This window comes from Scyliorhinus torazame, chromosome 3 (genome assembly GCF_047496885.1).
Source record: "Scyliorhinus torazame isolate Kashiwa2021f chromosome 3, sScyTor2.1, whole genome shotgun sequence".
NCBI lineage: Eukaryota > Metazoa > Chordata > Chondrichthyes > Carcharhiniformes > Scyliorhinidae > Scyliorhinus > Scyliorhinus torazame.
Window position 1 is genome coordinate 12,733,726 of NC_092709.1, and position 21,791 is coordinate 12,755,516.

The window sequence follows — 21,791 nt, forward strand, 5'->3', positions numbered from 1 at the left end:
CATCAATGCTTCAAATGTATGTTCTTATCAAGACTAATCATGATTGAATAGAATGGAGGAGCAGGTTTGAGGAGCTGAATAGCTTCCCACAAATTCTCCACTGCCCCAACTCTGGTCTTTTGTGCATCCACATTCGACCCCAGTGCCAACCCCAATCTTTGAGAGAGCTGAAGGACGGGGAAGGTTCACAATAGTCCAGAGTTAGAACTTTCATACCAACTGCGTCCTCCTCTCTGAAGCTCATTCCCCACACCTCTCCACCTCTGTATAGCACGTACCACATTATAAACCTCCCTCAAGATCCACCTCTTCAACTGATCTTTCAGTCATCTCCACCTAATCGCAGTGTCCGCTGTACATATTCTTATTTTTGAAGGATGTTGCGGAGATTTATTATGTTAAAGGAAAGGTGCAAATTCATTATCTTCTTGTGAAGAATGATAGGCCCTTTGCTGTTTGTTGGCTGTTCTTCTTCTTTGCTTTGAGCAAAATTTCAAACTCAATATGTAGACATTGTGTAGACCAAAGGAACCAATTAGCTCCTAATTGTTAGGGTTTTGAGAGCTTGTGCCAACAGGCTTAAAGAGGATTGTATCATCGTATCCCTTCAAAAGAACACAGTATCTGCGCCTGAAACATTACATTGTGTGTTCTCTCCACACACACTGACTGCCTGTTGAATGCACCCGACATTCTTTAGTTGTGGTTTGAGACTTTCGGCATCTGGCATGTCTCAATGTTTTCGGTCCGCATAGAGGGAAGCCATTCAGCCCATGGCTGCACCAGTTGTCTCAAAGGCTGATCCACTCCCCCGCTCATTGTCCGTAGCACCCCATAACTCATTCTCAGTTCCAACTCTGATTGATTATATCCCATGAACTATGGCCCAACTCAGGCAAACGTACATTCCGAGACAACCTCTCGGTTATCGCCAGTGGCCTGGCCAATATTTATCTCTGCCCTAAGTGAGACCCGATGGGCAGGGGAAAAGAACAACGTGGAAGTTAGACCTTCCTCTGGAAAGCTAAAGCAGGGGAAGATCGTCGCCTGCACGGGGCTGGCTTTGTCATTAAAAACAATCTAGTTGGACACCGATCCCTTGTGGGATAAACAAATGCCTCATGACCCTTCAGCTCTCCCTAGCCCAGAACCAGCCGCTACAGCCCTCAGCATGTACACACCAAAAGTGGAATACACAGATGAGTCCAAAGTGGAAATTTAGTCCAGCCTTGAACAATCCAAAGTCCCAACAGGCAACAAGCTGATCCTCATTGGCAACTTCAAAGCCAGAGTTGCAACGGACACAGACCTCTGGGGAAGAGTAATCGGCTGAGAGAGGATAGGGAAGTCCAAGACCAACAGGAACCTGCTCCTGGCAAAATGCCTAGAATATGGCCTTGTCATAACCAACACTTTGTTCTGTCAGAAAGACAAGTCCAAGGCCTCATGCTCCTTGCTCCAATGACTGGCACCTGCTCGACTCTGTCATTGTCCGAGAACGTGCGTTACACCTGCGCCATGACAAAGCCAATGATTGCTGGGTGACCCTGACAACAGAACCCTATCCAGCAAGTGTCGTGCAGGCAACCTGACGACATGGGCGGCACAGTGGTTAGCAATGCTGCCTCATAGTGCCAGGGACCCGGGTTCAATTCTGGCCTCGGGTGACTGTCTGAGTGGAGGTTGCACGTTCTCCCCGTGTGTGCGTGGGTTTCATCCGGATGCTCCGGTTTCCTCCCACAATCCAAAGATGTGCAGGTTAGCTGGATTGGCCATGATAAATTTTCCCTGAGTGTCCAGTGATGTGTAGGTTAGGCTATAGAGTTATGGGGATAGGGTGGGGGGTTGGTAGGGGGGGAGGGGGTGCTCTTTCGGAGGGTCAGTGCAGATATGATGGGCTGAATGGTCTCCTTCTGAGGGGGTTCTATGACCCCATGACTCCTGGTGACCCAGAGATGCAGAGTATCCACAGTGTCTGATCTGCCCTTAAGATCTCCATAACCTGCAAAGAGACACTTAGTCACTTGACCAGGAAACACCAAGACTGGCTCGAAGAGAATTACCAGAAGATTCAGGAAGTGATAAGCTGCAAGCGTGACGCTTTTCTGAACCTGAAACAGCAACGCAATTCGAGAGCAAGAAAGCAGCTGTACAGACTGCTGTGCAGCACGGTAGCACAAGTGGATAGCACTGTGGCTTCACAGCGCCAGGGTCCCAGGTTCGATTCCCCGCACTTTCGATTTCCTCCCACAGTCCAAAGACGTGCAGGTTAGGTGGATTGGCCATGCTAAATTGCCCTAAAATGACCAAGAAGGTTAGGTGGGGTTATTGGGTTACGGGGACAGGGTGGAAGTGAGGGTTTAAGTGGATCGGCGCAGACCTGATGGGCCAAATGGCCTCCTTCTGCACTGTATGGTCTATGTTCCATGTTCAGACGGCTGAGGACTGAGGTCCAGGAAAAAAACCCCACAACCTATAGAACAGATGGTGGGCGGAGAAACGTGGCAGATCCAGCAGTTAGCCGACAACCATGATGCGCAAGGTTTCTTTACCACAGTCAAGACCACCTATGGCTCAAGTACCTGAGGCTCCACCACATATTGGCCGAGAATGGAGAGGTGCTCATCAAGAACAGAGAGGCAGTTAGCACCCACTGGAAGCACTTCGAAGACCTCCTTAACAGAGATTCTGTCTTCAACACGAGTGTCCTCGACTGCTTTCACACAACATATAACTTGCCACCATCTCAGCACAACCCCTAACCCACATGAGGTAGAAAAGGCCATCTGACAGCTACAGAACAGTGAGGCCTCAGGAGCAGTTAGAATCCCTGCTGAAGCACTAAAACATGGCAGAGAAGCACTATTGGCATGAATACATGACCTCATTTTCCTTATCTGGAAGGAGGATAACATGCCAGAGATCTCAGAGATGCTGTAATTGTGACCATCATCAGGAAAGGAAACATGTTTGTCCGACTGCAGTAACTACAGAGGAACCTTCTTGCTGTTGGCCACAGGAAAGGTTATCTCAAGGGTCCTCCGCAATCACCTTCTCCCTGGGGCTGACGAGCTGCTCCCAGAGTTCCAAATGGCTTCCGCTCAACAGGACACAGTGGACATGGTCTTCACTGCAACTACAAACAAAATGCAGGGAATAGCACCAACCCTTGGACATGGCCCTCTTTGACCTCACAAAGACCTTCAACATTGTCGACAACCACAAGGGATTGTGGAGTGACCTCCTCTATTTCAGCTGCCTCATAAAATTTGTCACCCTCCTCCGCCTGCTCCACGGTGACAGGCAAGCCATGATCCTGACCAACTGATCCAGCACAGACCCAATGAACATTTGGACTGGGGTCAAGCAAGTCTGTGTCATCGAACCAACACTCTTCTCGATCTTCCTTGCTGCAATGCTCCATCTCACCCTCAGCAAGCTGGAGTGGAGTTAAACTACAGCAGGAACGGGAAACTGTTCAATGTCCGCTGACTGCAGGTCAGATCCAAGGTTGTCCCATCCTCTGACATTGAACTACAGGATTCAAACGATGCTTGCATCGGAGGCCAAGCTCCAAGCCATCGTCAGCACCTTCACCGAGGTGTACGAGAGGATGGGCCTTAAACAAAACATCCGTAAGACATAGGTCCACTACAAACCTGTCCCCCGTTACACAGCACAGACCCCCAGTTGTCAAAATCCACGCTGAGAAATTGGACAATGTGGACCACGTTACATACCTACTGCCAACAAATGTAGACATTGATGATGGGTTCAGCTCAGCCTTTGTGTGCCAGCCCGCCTAAGGAAAAGAGTCTTTGACGACCAGGGCCTCAGACCCAGCATCAAGCTCATGGTTTACCCTCCTTCCTATATGGCTCAGCAACCATGGATTATGTATAGCAAAACCCTGGGGAAGTACAACCAGCGTTGCCCCCGCAAGACCCTACAATCCATCGGCAGGGTAGGTGCACAGTCAGTGTTCAGCACTCAGGCCAATATCCCCAGCATTGAAACATTGAGCATGCTCAATCAGCCCCATTGGGTGGGCCATAGCGTCCGTAGGCCTGACATGAGACTCACAAAACAAGCGCTCTACTCGGAGCATCGGCACGGCAAGGGAGCCCCAGGTGGGCTGGGGAAATGCTTCAAGGACACCCTCAAAGCCTCCTTGAAAAAGCGCACCATTCCCACCCACACTTTGGAATCCCTGGGCAAACACCACCCGGAGTAGAGGAAAAGTAACCCGGGAAGCAGTTGAACACCTCGAATTCCATCGCGGAGACCAAGCTGGATTGGATTGGATTTGTTTATTGTCACGTGTACCGAGGTACAGTGAAAAGTATTTTTCTGCGAGCAGCTCAACAGATCATAAAGTACATGAGAAGAAAAGGGAATAAAAGAAAATACATAATAGGGCAACACAACATAAGCAATGTAACTACATAAGCACTGGCATCGGATGAAGCATACAGGGTGTAGTGTTAATAAAGTCAGTCCATAAGAGGGTCATTTAGGAGTCTGGTGACAGTGGGGAAGAAGCTGTTTTTGAGTCTGTTCGTGTGTGTCCTCAAACTTCTGTATCTCCTGCCCGATGGAAGAAGTTGGAAGAGTGAGTAAGCCGGGTGGGAGGAGTCTCTGATTATGCTGCCCGCTTTCCCCAGGCAGCGGGAGGCGTAGATGGAGTCAATGGATGGGAGGCAGGTTCGTGTGATGGACTGGGCGGTGTTCACGAATCTCTGATGTTTCTTGCGGTCTTGGGCCGAGCAGTTGTTGAAGCTAAGCGTCAACAGCGAAAGGGGTGTGGGGCAACCCAGGCATTCCACCCACCCACTCCTCCAACCACCATCTGCCCCACCTGTGACAGAGACAGTAGGTCACGCATTGGACTCCTCAGTCACCTGAGAACTCACTTTTAATGTGGAAGCACGTCATCCTCGACCCCGAGCGACAAGCTAAGAAGCGAAGGTCTCTCAAACAGCATCCCAAAAAAAGGTTAACTGGTCGGTATTACATATCTGTGAGAACCTGCTGTCTGCAAATTCGCTGCTGTCTTTACATTACAACAGTGAGTAGACATTTTGTATTACCTCTCATGTCTTGGGGTGGCAGCGTGGGATGAAGATCTCGATTGCAGAAGTCTCGATCTGTGCAGCATTCAATGGCTCTTCGCTGAGATGACTTTGGAGTGTCCTCAAGGAGGAATGAGAAAGGAGATGTGGATTAAAATGGATGATCATTAAGATCTCGTTTTAGTGTTCATATTCTTAAAGAAAGAGGCTGTTTTTCTTCCTTCACGTCTGTCTGGATCATTCAACTTCACCGCGTGTTAACTTGCCATTTCAGTCAGACTTTCAGAAGATAACAGAGTGGTGGAAAACCACGTACTTTCCAATGGGGAAGAATGGAGGGCGGGGGTGGGTTGGGTGCGGGCGTGGGGGGGTGAGTTAAACCATGAGGTTCAAACTATTTTGGATCTCTCTTCCATATATCCTGGCTTCTGAAACATGAACATTTTCTCTCTTGTGGGAAATCGCCACTCTGTCCAAATGTAAAGATCTTTGTTTCGCACTGGATGCGCAGCATCTAAACAAGAACGTATATGGGAAGAGTTAAGCATCATACGATTTGGGAGGTGAGGATAGTTTTATTTTCTTTGTTCTTTCATGGGATGTGGGCGTTGCTGGCAAGGCCGGCAGGTGTTTCTCATCCCTAAGTGCCTTTTGAGTGGCTGCTAGACCATTCAGGGGGCAACCACATTGCTGTGGATCGGGAGTAACATGTAGGCCAGGCCGGGTAAGGATGGCAGATTTCCTTCCCTAAAGGACGTCAGTGAACCAGATGGGTTTTTGCAGCAATTGTTTCATAGTCACCATTGGAGTAGCTTTTTTTTGTTTGTTTTTATAAATTTAGAGTACCCAATTCATTTTTTTTTCCAATTAAGGGGCAATTTAGCCTGGTCAATCCACCTAGCCTGCACATCTTTGGGTTGTGGGGGCGAAATCCATGCAAACACGGGGAGAATGTGCAAACTCCACACGGACAGTGACCCAGAGCCGGGATCGAACCTGGGACCTCGGCGCCGTGAGGCATCAGGGCGAACCCACTGCGCCACCGTGCTGCCCTGGAGTAGCTTTTTAATTCCAGATTTATTATGAGTTTAAATTCCCCCAGCTGCCAAATTGGCCAGAGTATTAGCCTGGCCTCGGGGACTACTAGGTCAGTGACATGACCACCACGCCCAACTATCTTTCCTAGCTCCCACTGGGAGTCACCATCTATGTAAATAGATGGAGATGTTGGGTGTACTGTCTTACAAACTTGGAATCCTTCACGGTCAATGCACTTCTCTTTCCTCACAACACAAGGCCAGCGGATTAAAGTGAAACAGGAACAGGCTCCCTGCCACTTAACGTTTACGTGTATGCGCACACTTACACAATTGAAAAAGGAATCGCTAATCCCAGCCAAATTAAATAAAGAGAGAAATAACTATCTTATCACAGCTTTCAGACATTCCAAATCGCTTGAAAGTCAATGAATTACTTTTGATGCACAGTTTCTGTTCAAATGTAAACAATCCGCTTGGCAGATACTTGGATTGAAGCTTTCATTAAGCTCACAGAAATACTGAAGAGAGTCATGCTGGGTACCCCGCCTTTTAATGTGAAGATGTTGGCCTTGGTTTAGTTGGTCACCACACTACACAGAAGGATGTGGAGGCTTTGGAGAAGGTACAGGAGAGGTTTACCAAGATGTTGCCTGGTCTGGTGGGGATTAGCTCTGAGGAGAAGTTGGATAACTTTGGATTGTTTTCACTGGAACGACGGAGGTTGAAGGTTGACCTGACAGAGGATTACAAAATTGAGTGGCATGGACAGAGTGGATAGTCAGACGTTTGTTCCCAGGGTGGAAGTGTCAATTCCCAGGGGCACAGGTTTAAGGTGCAAGGGGCAAAGTTTAGAGGAGATGTGCGAGGTAAGTTTTTTACACAGCGGGTGGCGAGTGCCTGAAACTTGCTGCCAGAGCAAGGGACGATAGTGACGTTTAAGGGGCATCTTGACAAATGCATGAATAGAATGGGAATAGAGGGATACGGACCCCGGAATTGCAGAATGTTTTAGTTTAGACATGCATCATGATTGGCGCATGTGTGGAGGGCCGAAGGGGCTGTTCCTGTGCTGTACATGTTCTTTGGTAGCTCTGAATCAGAAGGCTGGGGGTTCAAATCCCAGTCCAGGGCTTGAGTGCAAAAAAGCTAAGCTGTCCCTCCACGGCAGTTCTGAGGGAGTGCTGCACTGCCAATGGTGTCGTCCTTGGGATAAGATGAGAAACCACAAACCTGTCTGCTCTCCAAGGTGGATAGAATACATTCCATGCCACTATTTCAAAAAGGACCAGGGCAGTTACCTCCAGTGTCTGGGCCAATATTTATCTCTCAATCACCATTACAAAAGTTCTCTGGTTATTCCACACTGCTGTTTATGTAACTGTCTCCAAATGAGCTATTGTGTTTACATTGCAACAGTGACTACACTTCTGAAATACTTCGCTGACTGTCAGGATGCTTTTAGGTTGTTGAAGGTGTAAGATGTTGCAAGTCTTTCCTCTTCATTCATAGTTAAGAAATCTTATTATCGCTGAATATGATACTGTTCAACTGTACATTCGGTCAAGGGCCTCTGTCCCTGGTTTAATTGTTCTCCCCCCCTCCACACTCACACACACCCCTTATATATAGAACCATAAAATTCCAACAGTGCAGAAGGGGGCCAGTCAGCCCATCGTGTCTGCACCGATACTCTGAAAGAGCACCCCACTTAGGCCCAGTGCCAGTGAAGGAATGGCGATATATTTTCTCCTTCCAGAGAGTGGCAGTCGTGGGTTCGGAAGGTGCTGCCTGAGGAGCCTTGGTGAGTTTCTGCAGGGTAACTTGTAGATGACGCACAGTGGCAGCCGTGTGTGTCAGTGGTAGAGGGAGTGAATATTGGAGGATGAGATGCCCATCCTGCAGGCTTCCTTGTCCTGGATGGTGTTGGACGTTGTTGGGCCTGCACTCACCCAGATGAGTGGAGAGTATTCCGTCAAATTGATGGAATAGCCAAGTGCTGCCCTGGAGGGTGTTAAAGAGTGGAGTGGTCAAAATTATACTGGTTATTCCTGATGAGGCAGGTTCCAATGGCAGTTTAGATTTGTGCCAAAGTTTATTTGTTGCTTCTATTTAAACGTGAGCAGGAAATGCAGTTGGAACGTACCCCTGCCGCACACAATATCGAGGATGGTATTGTGATAATTTATGGATGCGTCAAGGGTGCTGTCTGTTGCTAGTTGGTGGATGGAATTTCTTACAGTGCAGACGGAGGCCATTCGGCCCATCAAGTCTGCACCAGCCCTTACAAAGAGCACCCCACTCAAGCCCATATCCCTATCCTATCCCTGTAACTCAGTAACCCCCACTTAACCTTTTTGGACACTAAGGGGCAATTTAGCCTGGCCAATCCACCTAACCCCCACATTTTTGGACTGTGGGAGGAAACCGGAGCACCCAGAGGAAACCCACGCAGACACGGGGAGAACGTGCAGACTCCGCACAGTCAGTGACCCAAGCCGGGAATCGAACCTGGGACCCTGGAGCTGTGAAGCAACAGCGCTAACCACTGTGCCACCGTGCCGCCCACATATGATTACATAGCAATGCATCAGTGTTGCCAATTGGCATTACCTAAAATTAACTTCAGTTCAGACTTAATGTCAACCTCCAAGCTTATCTGATTGAGGGGCAAGGCGGCTGTACGATGGCCCAGGCCCAAACAGTGGAATACTAATCAGCCTGAATGTGAGACAAGGCATTTGTTTCTAAAAGACGCACCCGGCCAGTCTCACTGGAAGCGGAGTGTCGGTTGTGAAGTGTTTTTAAAAAAATAAATTTAGAGTACACAATTATTTTTTTCCAATTAAGGTGTAATTTAACGTGACCAATCCACCCAACCTGCACAGTTTTTTGGGTCGTGACAGTGATGCTCACGCAGACACGGGGAGAATGTGCAAACTTCACACGGACAGTGACCCGGGGCCGGGATTCGAACCTGGGTCCTCGGCGCCATGAGGCAGCAGTGCTAACCACTGCGCCGTCATGCCGCCCATGAAGTGGTTAACCCGTGGAATCCCAGTAACATTGGGCCACTACTGCAGAGCAAGAGTGCTGGCGTTCATCGGGCCTTTTCATGAAGCACAGGCAGATGGTTTATTCAAAAGGTTCCAGCAACGTGCGCACGACCATTGGTGATTGATGCATTAACAAGCTCAAGTTTTCTGGTTTGCAGTATCACTGCGTACCTACAGGCTCCCCTCGAGTGCTGAACTAACAGGATTGCAGGGAGACGGGGAAAATAGTCAAGCTGAGTCCAGATATGTCCCTTCTGAAACCCAGCCTGCACTCAGTCTGAGCACAGCAGGAGCCTGAACCAGTAAAACGAGGAAGGGACGGAAAAACACCTCCTTTGTCCTGGGCTGGCTATTTTATTTATGGGTCAAATAAAATGGCAATTTAACCCAAGGAAGGTCAAACAGTAAACTGTAATAAATTACCACTCCAGACAGTTTTGCCCTCAGGGTGGGCTGCACTGTGGAACCAGCCTGCCCCCCACAAGAGGGGTATTATGCCGTACGCAGGAAAGCTGTGCAATTTACATCGTTGGTTGAGTACAGTCATTACATATGCACATAATTACAGCCCATAACTTGGAGCTGAAATCCTTTCCTGTTTAGTGTTGTGATTTATGCATGAAAAAGATCATTGTGAACTCTGGTTCCAATAAGTGGAGATTAGATTGATTGCACCTGTCTGTGTGAAATGGAAGTTTTCGGAGTTTGTGGTGCCACTTGTTTACACTGAGTCAGTTCCACACCACGTCTCACCCCCAGGATTAAGTGCTCCGAAATGCTCTGGTTTCAAGGCACGGGAGGTTTTGGGGGCTGGTGAGATCAGGCACAACGCAATCCTCACTGCGGAATATGCCGTGAAAAGCTTTCTGCAAAGTTTGCAATATGTTCTGCTGTCGGGACTGGTATCAGCCGCTATGAATGACTTCAAATCACTTCTTCTCCACATTAGTTAAAGTTGGTCTTGTCGGAAATATTTGATCAAGCTTGATCTCCTGAATTGGTTCAAGTCGCAGGAGGGAATACCCAGTGGTTAGCACTGTTGCTTCACTGCGCCAGGGACCCGGGTTCGATTCCCGGCTTGGGTCACTGTGCGGAGTCTGCAGGTTCTCCCCGTGTCTGCGTGGGTTTCCTCTGGGTGCTCCGGTTTCCAAAGACATGCATGTTCGGTAGATGTCCATGCTAAATTGCCCTTAGTGTCCAAAAATGTTGGGTGGCTTTACTGGGTTACGGGGGTAGGGTGGTGGTGTGGGCTTAAGTACGGTGCTCTTTCCAAGAGCCGGTGTAACTCGATGGGCCGAATGGCCTCCTTCTGCACTATAAATTCTTTGATTATACGACTTCCACACTTGCTGCCCCTGAGTTTTTTGACCTCTCTCCCAGATATTACAAGGGGAGGGGTGTTACACCATCTGCATTTGATGGTTCCTCCAAAATCAATGGTCCTTTGAAAGTTTTGCATCTCCAACGTAACGGAACTGTAGAATTTCGCTTCTGGAACTCTGGGGAAATGTGTCTCATTATGATTCTGCAGTAATCACAGGGGGCGGGATTCTCTGAAATGGAGGCAGAGTGCTCGCGCCATCGTGAACGCCGTCGCATTTCACAACAGCGCGAAACGGGTGCGAGCACTACCGATTCTGGCCCCCATAGGGGGCCAGCACGGCGCTGGAGCTGTTCATGCCGCTCCAGCCTCCCTTACCGGCGCCAACTGGGTGCCTGATGTGTTGGGTACTCTGGATCTGTGGAGACTGCGTTTACCTTAGCAGTAACATAGACAGGCTACCAACACTTGTAATAGTGCAACTCTATTTTATTTAACGAAGAGCTGTTAAACATACTTGCACTGTGGGTCGACACTATGTTAGATTGACTGAAGACCTATGCCTAACCTGACCAGCCTATACTGCTGGCACATGGTGGATGTTTGTGCAACTGACTGCGGGCTCTGTCTCAGAGGCTGCATCCCGAATGAACGGGAAAACTAGTGCCCTCTGTCTTTATAGTGACCGAGCCCTAACTGGTGATTGGCTGCTGTGTTGTGTGTGTTGATTGGTCTTGCAGTGTGTCAGTCAGTGTGTGTTTCTGCACCATCATATATTGATATGTATATTATGACAGCACAAACCCGCGCATGCGCAGTGGCGCCGCGCCAACCCGCGCATGCGCGATGGACATCCCCAACGCGCCGGCCCCGACGCAACATGGCGAGGGGATTCAGGAGCCGGTCGTGTAACAAAATAGGGCCGGGGCTGGAGAGGCCGGCCCGTTGATCGGTGGGCCCCGATTGCGGGCCAGACACCACCCCCTCCCCCCACCCACTGACCCTGTGCGCAGAGTTCCCGCCGGCTGCGAGCAGGTGTGGACGGTGCCGGCGAGACTCTGTCGTTTCCGCGCGGCCGCTCGGCCCATCAAGGCCGGAGAATCGGTGGCCCAGCCGCGGATAGCGGCCCGCGACGGGCGCCGCGCCAAACGCGGCAGCACAAATGGCGCCGATTCTCCGCTCCTCGGAGAATCGCGTGCCGGCTTCGGGGCGCAGTTGCGCCGATTCTCCAGCCCGGCGCTCGGAGAATCCCGCCCAGGGTGTGGGGAAACTATCGGTATTTTATACATCAGTTGGTCCATTCCTGCCCATGAAACCCACATGCTTTTGAGCATTTGATCATGTAGTCAAATCAGCAATTTTTTTTTATTCGTTCATGGATGTCACCGGCTGGCCCAGCATTTACTGCCCAACCCTAATTGCCCTTGAGGGGGCAATTAAGAGTCAACCACATTGCTGTGGGTCTGGAGTCACGTTTAGGCCAGACCAGGTAAGGACAACAGGTTTCCTTCTACTTAAGGACATTAATGAACCAGATGTTTTTTTATGACAATCGACAATGGTTTCATGGTCATCATTAGAATTTTAATTCCAGATTTTTGTTAATTGAATTCAAATTTTACCATCTGCAGTGGTGGGTCCCCAGACCATCACCCTGGGTTTCTGGTTTACTAGTCCAGTGACAATACCACAACGTCACCGTGCCCCCTATTTCGGGAGTGCCGCACTGTCAGATGGTCAACACTGAGGGAGTGCTGCGCTGTCAGAGGGTCAGCACTGAGGTAGTGCTGCACTGTCAGAGGGTCAGTACTGAGGGAGTGCTGCGCTGTCAGAGGGTCAGTACTGAGGGAGTGCTGCACTGTCAGAGGGTCAGTACTGAGGGAGTGCTGCACTGTCAGAGGGTCAGTACTGAGGGAGTGCTGCACTGTCAGAGGGTCAGTACTGAGGGAGTGCTGTATTGTCAGAGGGTCAGTACTGAGGGAGTGCCGCACTGTCAGATGGTCAACACTGAGGGAGTGCTGCACTGTCAGAGGATCAGTACTGAGGGAGTGCTGCACTGTAAGAGGGTCAGTACTTAGGGAGTGCTGCACTGTCAGAGGGTCAGTACTGAGGGAGTGCCGCAATGTCAGAGGGTCAGTACTGAGGGAGTGCTGCACTGTCAGAGGGTCAGTACTGAGGGAGTGCTGTATTGTCAGAGGGTCAGTACTGAGGGAGTGCCGCACTGTCAGATGGTCAACACTGAGGGAGTGCTGCGCTGTCAGAGGGTCAGCACTGAGGGAGTGCTGTATTGTCAGAGGGTCAGTACTGAGGGAGTGCTGCACTGTCAGAGGGTCAGTACTGAGGGAGTGCTGCACTGTCAGACGGTCAGTATTGAGGGAGATCTGCACTGTCAGAGAGTCAGTACTGAGGGAGCACTGTACTGTCGGAGGGTCAGTACTGAGGGAGCACTGCACTGACAGATGGTCAGTGCTGAGGGAGTGCTGCACCGTCAAAGGGTCAGTACTGAGGGAGTGCAGCACTGTCAGAGTTTCAGTACTGAGGGAGTGCAGCACTGTTGGAGAGTCAGTACTGAGGGAGCGTGGCACTGCTAGAATGGCAGGACTGACAGATGATTGCATTGTTGGAGGGACAGCACTGCACTGTCGGAGGGTCAGTACGAGGGAGTGCTGCACTGTCAGAGGGTCAGTACTGAGAGAGTGCTGCAATGTCAGAGTCAGTACTGAGGGCGTGCTGCATTGCCAGAGGGACAGTACTGAGGGAGTGCTGCACTGACAGAGGGTCAGTGCTGAGGGAGTGTTGCAATGTCAGAGGGGTCAGTACTGAGGGAGCACTGCACTGTCAAAAGGTCAGTACTGAGAGAGTTCTGCACTGTCAGATGGTCAGTATTGAGGGTACACTGCACTGTCAGAGGGTCAGTACTGAGGGAGTGCTGCACTGTCAGAGAGCAGTACTGAGAGCGTGCTGCATTGTCAGAGGGTCAGTACTGAGGGAGTGCTGCACTGTCCGAGGGTCAGTACTGAGGGAGTGCTGCACTGTCCGAGGGTCAGTACTGAGGGAGTGCAGCACTGTCAGAGAGTCAGTACTGAGGGAGTGCAGCACTGTCAGAGTGTCAGTACTGAGGGAGTGCAGCACTGTTGGAGAGTCAGTACTGAGGGAGCGTGGCACTGCTAGAATGGCAGGACTGACATAGCATTGCATTGTTGGAGGGTCAGTATTGAAGGAGAACTGAACTGTCAGAGGGTCAGTACTGAGTGAGTGCTCTCCTGTCGGAGGGTCAGGACTGAGGAGTGCAGCACTGTCAGAGGGTCGGTACTGAGGGAGTGCTGCACTGTCAGAGGGTCAGCATTGAAAGAGCACTGCACTCTCAGTGGGCCAGGACTGAGTGAGTGCTGCACTGTTTCAAATGCCATTTTTATTCAAGATGCTGAACCACAGCCCGATACGCCCTCTTAGGTAGACGTTAAAGCTCCCATGGTACAGTTGTGAGAAATAGCAGGTGTGTTCTCCTATTGATAATCCCTCAACTCACATCACTAAGGAAACAGAATATTTGGTTGTTTAGGAATTTGGGAAATTACTGAGGTTAATAGTGTATTTGAGATGGAAACAAAATAACAGACAAGTAACAAGACTACCAGGCATCTAGAGATATAATATGATGTGACTTGCCCAGGAACAAGATAAGCAGGTATCTAGATTCATTGAGGTGCATATGGCCATATGAGAAATATTGTTTACCAGATCAGTGGGGCTATAGAAATGATGGGCGCATTCTCCGACCCCCCAGCGGGTCGGAGAATGGCCGTTGGCCGTCGTGAATCCCGCCCCCGCCGGTTGCCGAAGTCTCCGGTACCGGAGATTGGGCGAGGGCGGGAATCGGGCCGCGCCGGTTGGCGGGCTCCCCCGCTCAATTCTCCGGCCTGGATGGGCCAAAGTCCCGCCGAGAAATTGCCTGAGCCGCCGGCGTAAATTAAAGTAGGTATTTACCGGCGGGACAAGGCGGCGTGGGCGGGCTCCGGGGTCCTGGGGGGGGGGGGTGCGGGGCGATCTGACCCACCGATTGGGTTGTGGGGGCCCACCGATCCGCGGGCGGGCCTGTGCCATGGGGCACTCTTTCCCTTCCGCCTCCGCAATGGCCTCCACCATGGCGGAGGCGGAAGAGACTCTCCCCACTGCGCATGCGCGGGAAACTGTCGGCGGCCGCTGACGCTCCTGCGCATGCGCCGCCCGGATATGTTATTTCCGCGCCAGCTGGCGGGGCAACAAACGCCGTTTCCGCCAGCTGGCGGGGCGGAAATCCCTCCGGCGTCGGCCTAGCCCCTCAATGTTGGGGCTCGGCCCCCAAAGATGCGGAGCATTCCGCACCTTTGGGGCGGCGCGATGCCCATCTGATTGGCGCCGTTTTGGGCGCCAGTCGGCGGACATCGCGCCGTTGGGGGAGAATTTCGCCCGATAACGTCAAACGGCAAGGAATTTGAGAGATGCAGACAGCTGAATCAACATTCATGTCAATGAGACTGAACGGTACAACCGTGAAGACTCTCATTGCTGAAAGAGGCTAGTCCTCCATCCAACAGAGACAGGCCAACTCCATCTACGATCCGAGCCAGAGGCCTGTTCCAGTTAACATTTAGAGCCACAACAGCTTGCAGGCATTCTCCTCTCGACACATTTTTGTGTCTTCGCTGAACCAGGAAGAGACATTTTCCCAGACTTGGTCACCAAAGTAGTATCTGTGGTAACTATTGGCTGGATTTGATCTACAGAGTTATAAAAATTGAATGCTGCTTGGGAAAAGGGGTGTCTCAGTAAATCCAGGGAATGTGACTATATTTTGGGAACGAAAGGTAACTTCATATAAAATGGGGTGTTTAGTTATTAATATACTTTCGTGTGATAGTTTATATTAGCCTTTTGTTGTGTGTTTCTGGTTCTTTTTACTTTAATAACTATTCTCTATGAATTATTTACACAACGACTGGGCTGGTTCCTCACTGGGTTGTACAATGTTCCCCACATTATTCCAAACAAAGTTGCACCATTCAGAACCAGTGTTTCACGCTGTCGTCCGGGGTTTAGAGACACTCTCGCAGATTAATCAGCGGGGGTTTCTTAACAAGCTATTGTCACATTGCTGTTTGTGGGAGCTGTACACAAATATTGGCCTGCTGTGTTGTCTACATGACAGCAGAAGGTACCATGTGTCCAAAGATTGCGAAGTAAACGGGCAGCACGGTGGCGCAGTGGGTTAGCCCTGCTGCCTCACGCCGCCGAGGTCCCAGGTTCGATCCCGGCTCTGGGTCACTGTCCGCGTGGAGTTTGCACATTCTCCCCGTGTCTGCGTGGGTTTCGCCCCCACAACCCAAAGATGTGCAGGGTAGGCGGATTGCCATGCTAAATTGCCCCTTAATTGGAAAAAATTGATTGGGCACTCTAAATTTAAAAACAAAAAGATTGCGAAGTACAACGGGCACGATTCAGCGGAGTCAAAACTAATTCCGCTATTGGGTGCATTTAGCAGGGAGTTTCTCAACAACTGCAGAGCCGAGACACACCCCACTTTACTAGTTTTCTTGGACTTGGTGAGTTACTCGCTGCTGAGACTACACTTAGAGTGATTTCCTGCTGGTAAGCTTCAGCTACCCACCCCCCCCCACCCCCCCCCCCCCAAGTCAGACCCCTGGTACTGCCAGCCTGGCAGGGACCCTGGCAGTGACAGCGTTGCACTTCCAGGGTGCCCAGGTGACACTTCCAAGGTGCCCAGGTGTTGGGGGAGTGCCAGGGTAGCACGTAGCAGTCTGGCCAGTCCACGATGACCCGGGGTTTTCCAAATGCCTGGGTGATGCCCCCCGAGGTGCTGTGATGCCTGATCCATATTTGTGTGGACCAGTATGGCACGGCGCCCTGGCAAGCTCTCCCAGGCAGGGCCGTTGAGTCCCGGACGCCGGGTGCATCCAGCATCCGGGTATTTAAATCTGTAGATTTGGATCTCGCCCAGCGAAGGCGAGATCCAGATTGCGCTGGGCGGAGCAAGTTGGGTGACGTACAGTCAGCCCAATTTGAAGCTCTCGCACGGGTCACCCATTGCGCCCGGATCTGCGCCGGGTGCAACAAGGTTGCTCCATCGCACCCATTACCTAAATATCCTTACGTATAAATATAACCTAAATCAGGCCTCCAGGAACCTGACATCGGAATGTGCTGGAGTACACTGACAGGAGCAATCAGTTTGGGTCCCAACAGTTCATTTACATTAGAGGTGTTTAGTGTTGGTACAAAGTCGTAACTTCCTCACACAGATGTTAATCTTGTAGGTGTTCTTTTCATAGTGGGGGGGGGGGGGGTGAAATCACATTGAATTTACAGCACAAAGAAAGGCCATTCAGCCCATCTGGTTCATGCTGAGTTAATGTTCCACACAAGCCTCCATCATTATGGCCTCCCCATCTAACCCTAAATGGATTTTGATATGTAGATCAAAATAGGTGCTAACAAATGATCACACATATTCAAGGTGGGTATAACCTTGCATTGTTTACTGCCCTTTCCCTTACACTGGTGCCCATACTCAAAGCCAGAACATTAATCTGGAACCAACTGGGATTATTCCAATCTTAACCAAATGAGGAATGTACTTGGATATAGTAGCAATTCTAACCTAGTGATATTACATTTATTTCTGTGCCATATTTATAATGGTGCCTCACTGGTGTGTTAGCCAAGTCTCATTGATTGGTAGATGAATTAATTGTGCCCCTGGCAATTGTCAATTATGCCGTGTTGCTTTTCTCAGTGAATATTAGCGTTGAGTTTCCTCTACAGTCAGGAAAAAATGCTCTTCAGTTGTCAGAGAACCACTAAGAAAGATTCACACGCTTCATATTGTAGCTTTAACTACTTACCCGACATTGAAAATCTGAACCCTCCTTGCCCAGGCACCCAGATGTAATGACATGGCCTCCAGAATCACCTTCTTCCATTATAGTGAAGCAGTAGCCATCCGTTCTGAGGACACAAATGGAATCTTAGTGAACCCACAGCAATTTGCACTGTGATTTCTCTATAATCTAATAGGATTGGCTGCATAGTAACCAGGGCAATAGACATCAAACACCCAATCATTCCTTGATTGGAACCAGAGGCCTTTAGAGCACAGGAAGACATGTATTTGTTCCATTCTGTCCTCGATTAACCCCATGCGATAGGAATGCCTATGTCCTCTGCCGAGAGGTAATCTCATTGAAAAATCTCACAGGGTTTGACAGGGTAGATATTGAGAGGCCGTTTCCCCTTGGATGGAGAGCTAGGGATCATGATCAGGATTTTACGGCCCGGCCACAGCGTTTCTCTCCCCCGATGGCGAGCCATTTAAATCTCCATTCATTTTGGCAGGAACATAAGGGGCTCCCCCATTAAGGACTGAGATGAGGTGAAATCTCATCAGTCAGAGGGAACCTTTCAAATTCTCTACGCCTAGCGCACTGTGATTACTCTGTCATCGAGTGTATTCCAAACAGAGATCAATAGGTTTTTGGATGTGAATGGAATAAGAAGGTGTGGGATGAGGGGGGGAAAGTGAATTTGAAGTATAAATTCAATCATGGCCTTATTGGATGCTCGGGGGGCTGAATGGCCTCTGATCAACTACTTATGTTTCTCAGACTTCTGCAGACTCATCTCATTGCTCCATTCTCTTTATTCAGCGTTTCTGTCTTTATCATTTAGCCAACTTTTCTCCAACTCTACTTTTTCCCTGTTCATACTATCATAACCTAGCAAGGTACGAGTGAGACCACACTTGGATAACTGTGCATAGTTTGGGTCTCCTTATTTAGGAAAATATATATTATCATTGGAGGCAGTACAGAAGAGGTTTCCTCGGATGATCCCAGCAATGGAGGGACTGTCATTTAAAACCATAAGACCATAAGACATAGGAGCGGAAGTAAGGCCATTCGGCCCATCGAGTCCACTCCGCCATTCAATCATGGCTGATTTCAACTCCATTTACCCGCTCTCTCTCCATAGCCCTTAATTCCTCGAGAAATCAAGAATTTATCAACTTCTGTCTTAAAGACACTCAACGTCCCGGCCTCCACTGCCCTCTGTGGCAATGAATTCCACAGACCCACCACTCTCTGGCTGAAGAAATTTCTCCTCATCTCTGTTCTAAAGTGACTCCCTTTTATTCTAAGGCTGTGCCCCTGGGTCCTAGTCTCCCCTGCTAATGGAAACAACTTCCCTACACCCACCCTATCTAAGCCATTCATTATCTTGTAAGTTTCTATTAGATCTCCCCTCAACCTCCTAAACTCCAATGAATATAATCCCAGGATCTTCAGACGTTCATCGTATGTTAGGCCTACCATTCCTGGGATCATCCGTGTGAATCTCCACTGGACCCGCTCTAGTGCCAGTATGTCCTTCCTGAGGTGTGGGGCCCAAAATTGCTCACAGTATTCTAAATGGGGCCTAACTAATGCTTTATAAAGCTTCAGAAGTACATCCCTGCTTTTATATTCCAAGCCTCTTGAGATGAATGACAACATTGAATTTGCTTTCTTAATTACAGACTCAACCTGCAAGTTTACCTTTAGAGAATCCTGGACTAGGACTCCCAAGTCCCTTTGCACTTCAGCATTATGAATTTTGTCACCGTTTAGAAAATAGTCCATGCCTCTATTCTTTTTTCCAAAGTGCAAGACCTCGCACTTGCCCACGTTGAATTTCATCAGCCATTTCTTGGACCACTCTCCTAAACTGTCTAAATCTTTCTGCAGCCTCCCCACCTCCTCCATACTACCTGCCCCTCCACCTATCTTTGTATCATCGGCAAACTTAGCCAGAATGCCCCCAGTCCAGTCATCTAGATCGTTAATATATAAAGAGAACAGCTGTGGCCCCAACACTGAACCCTGTGGGACACCACTCGTCACCGGTTGCCATTCCGAAAAAGAACCTTTTATCCCAACTCTCTGCCTTCTGCCTGACAGCCAATCGTCAATCCATGTTAGTACCTTGCCTCGAATACCATGGGCCCTTATTTTACTCAGCAGTCTCCCGTGAGGCACCTTATCAAAGGCCTTTTGGAAGTCAAGATAGATAACATCCATTGGCTCTCCTTGGTCTAACCTATTTGTTATCTCTTCAAAGAACTCTAACAGGTTTGTCAGGCACGACCTCCCCTTACTAAATCCATGCTGACTTGTCCTAATCTGACCCTGCACTTCCAAGAATTTAGAAATCTCATCCTTAACAATGGATTCTAGAATCTTGCCAACAACCGAGGTTAGGCTAATTGGCCTATAATTTTCCATCTTTTTCCTTGTTCCCTTCTTGAACAGGGGGGTTACAACAGCGATTTTCCAATCCTCTGGGACTTTCCCGGACTCCAGTGACTTTTGAAAGATCATAACTAACGCCTCCACCATTTCTTCAGCTATCTCCTTTAGAACTCTAGGATGTAGTCCATCTGGGCCCGGAGATTTATCAATTTTTAGACCTCTTAGTTTCTCTAGCACTTTCTCCTTTGTGATGGCTACCATATTCAACTCTGCCCCCTGACTCTCCGGAATTGGTGGGATATTACTCATGTCTTCTACTGTGAAGACTGACGCAAAGTACTTATTTAGTTCCTCAGCTATTTCCTTGTCTCCCATCACAAAATTTGAGGAAAGACTGGACAGGTTGGGTCTGGGTGCCTTGGAGTTCAGAAGAATGTGAGGTGATATGATTGAAACATATAAGATTCTTTGGGGATTTGGACAGGGCAAATGTTGGGTTGATGTTTCCATTCATGGGAGAGTGTAGGATCAGAGGGCATAGTTTCAGAATAAGGGGGTGCTTATTTAAGACAGAATTGAGGAAGAATTTCTTCTCTCAAAGAGTGGTGAATCTTTGGAATTCTTTATCCCAGGAAGCTGGGGTGAGTCCGGGCCCTTGAACACTTTCAAGACTTAAATCGATAGGTTTTTAATCAATCGGCAAATTAAGGATTGCAAAGAGAAGGCAGGAAAATGGACTTGGTGAGTGGTACATCAACCAGGATTTTATTAAATAGCAGGTCAGGGTTGAAGGGCGAAATGGCCTATTCCAGTTCCTATTTCTTATTGTCTTGAGATCTTTTGAAACAAAGCATATTAAATCTCCTCTTTGACATCTTTGTTTCGGTGGGTATATTTCCTATATCTTAAATTCTCCTCACAACTATAGTTTCTCATTGTTCCTGATCATTGAATCAACATGGTACCCCTTCTGATTATAATGCCCTCTCAGAGGCATTATATGGGGCACCCAGAATTCCAAGGCTGGGGTAACAGGATCCATTGGCCAAGGTTTTTACAGGTGAACCACAAATTGCTAGCCACTCAGGCTAACTAGTGGGATCGCTTTATCTTCATTCTTCATTAACATTCTACAGGCTTGGTGCAATTTCCCTTGTAGGCATTACCGTCTTCAAGATCAGCCGATCCAATTTATTCCTTATAAAATGCAAACGCTTTGCTCTCTGAAAGTGCTGGCTCAGGCAGAGGCTGTGGATCCACAGATATCAATCCCCCTGCTATCTTGCACAAGTGGCTGGTAAGGCTCAAGGGGCCGAATGGCCTCCTCCTGCTTCTTATGATCATTGGCTGATAGTTCATTGGAAAGAGAGCATCTGTAGAGTTTATATTAGCCAAGTTCAAACCAAAGCAGAAACCAGGCACCACACATGTTAACTTACTTGCATGTGTTGTTAACTGACTCTTCAGGACAGTGATGGTGACAGTGGCACCACAGATCCCTCTGAGGAGGGGGAGATACGGTGCTGTCCACATATCCCTTCTTGTTGTCTATGCTCAGCTTCCCCGTGCTTCGCAGCAGCATGTTGTCGAGGCGGTTACCTGGAAATAGAGTTCAAGTCATTAGGCCGGTCTAACAATGAGGACAGAGATCAGCACAGTTAAAGATACTAATTCAGAAAAAGCTGAGGCTCTCATCCATAGATCTGAAGACTATCTTACTGTCACAGATTTGAGAACAGAAATACTTGCATCTCAGGCTCAGAGGGCGTCATCAAAGCCATACTGCACAACTTGAGCACACGATCCAGGTTGACATACCAGCGGAACGTTGAGGGAGTGTTGCACTGCTTGAGGTGCTGCCTATCAGATAATAAGTAAAACGGAGCCCCCTTTGGGTATACGTAATACCAAGTTGCTCCACCATTGGCGACCGTGCTTTCATCTGCCTGGGCCACAAACTCTGGGATTCCCTCCCTAAACCCGTCCATCTCTCTGCCTCACCTCTCTCAAAGAACAAAGAA

The 21,791-nt window shown here is 49.1% G+C and overlaps 1 protein-coding gene across 8 annotated transcripts in view; it reads right to left on the bottom strand.

The window, feature by feature from the left end:
* bmpr1ba (bone morphogenetic protein receptor, type IBa) overlaps positions 1-21,791 on the bottom strand; it is a 631,073-nt gene that overhangs the window by 70,574 nt on the left and 538,708 nt on the right. For 7 of the 8 annotated variants that reach the window (XM_072495309.1, XM_072495306.1, XM_072495302.1 and 4 more), the window contains 3 exons: positions 21,210-21,369; positions 17,389-17,491; positions 5,091-5,193 (listed from right to left, as the gene is read on the bottom strand). In XM_072495309.1, coding sequence (XP_072351410.1) covers positions 5,091-5,193; positions 17,389-17,491; positions 21,210-21,352 — 349 coding nt within the window. In that variant the 5' untranslated portion in view covers positions 21,353-21,369. The remainder of the gene's footprint in view (positions 1-5,090; positions 5,194-17,388; positions 17,492-21,209; positions 21,370-21,791) is intronic. The other variant, XM_072495308.1, reaches the window with a different exon arrangement.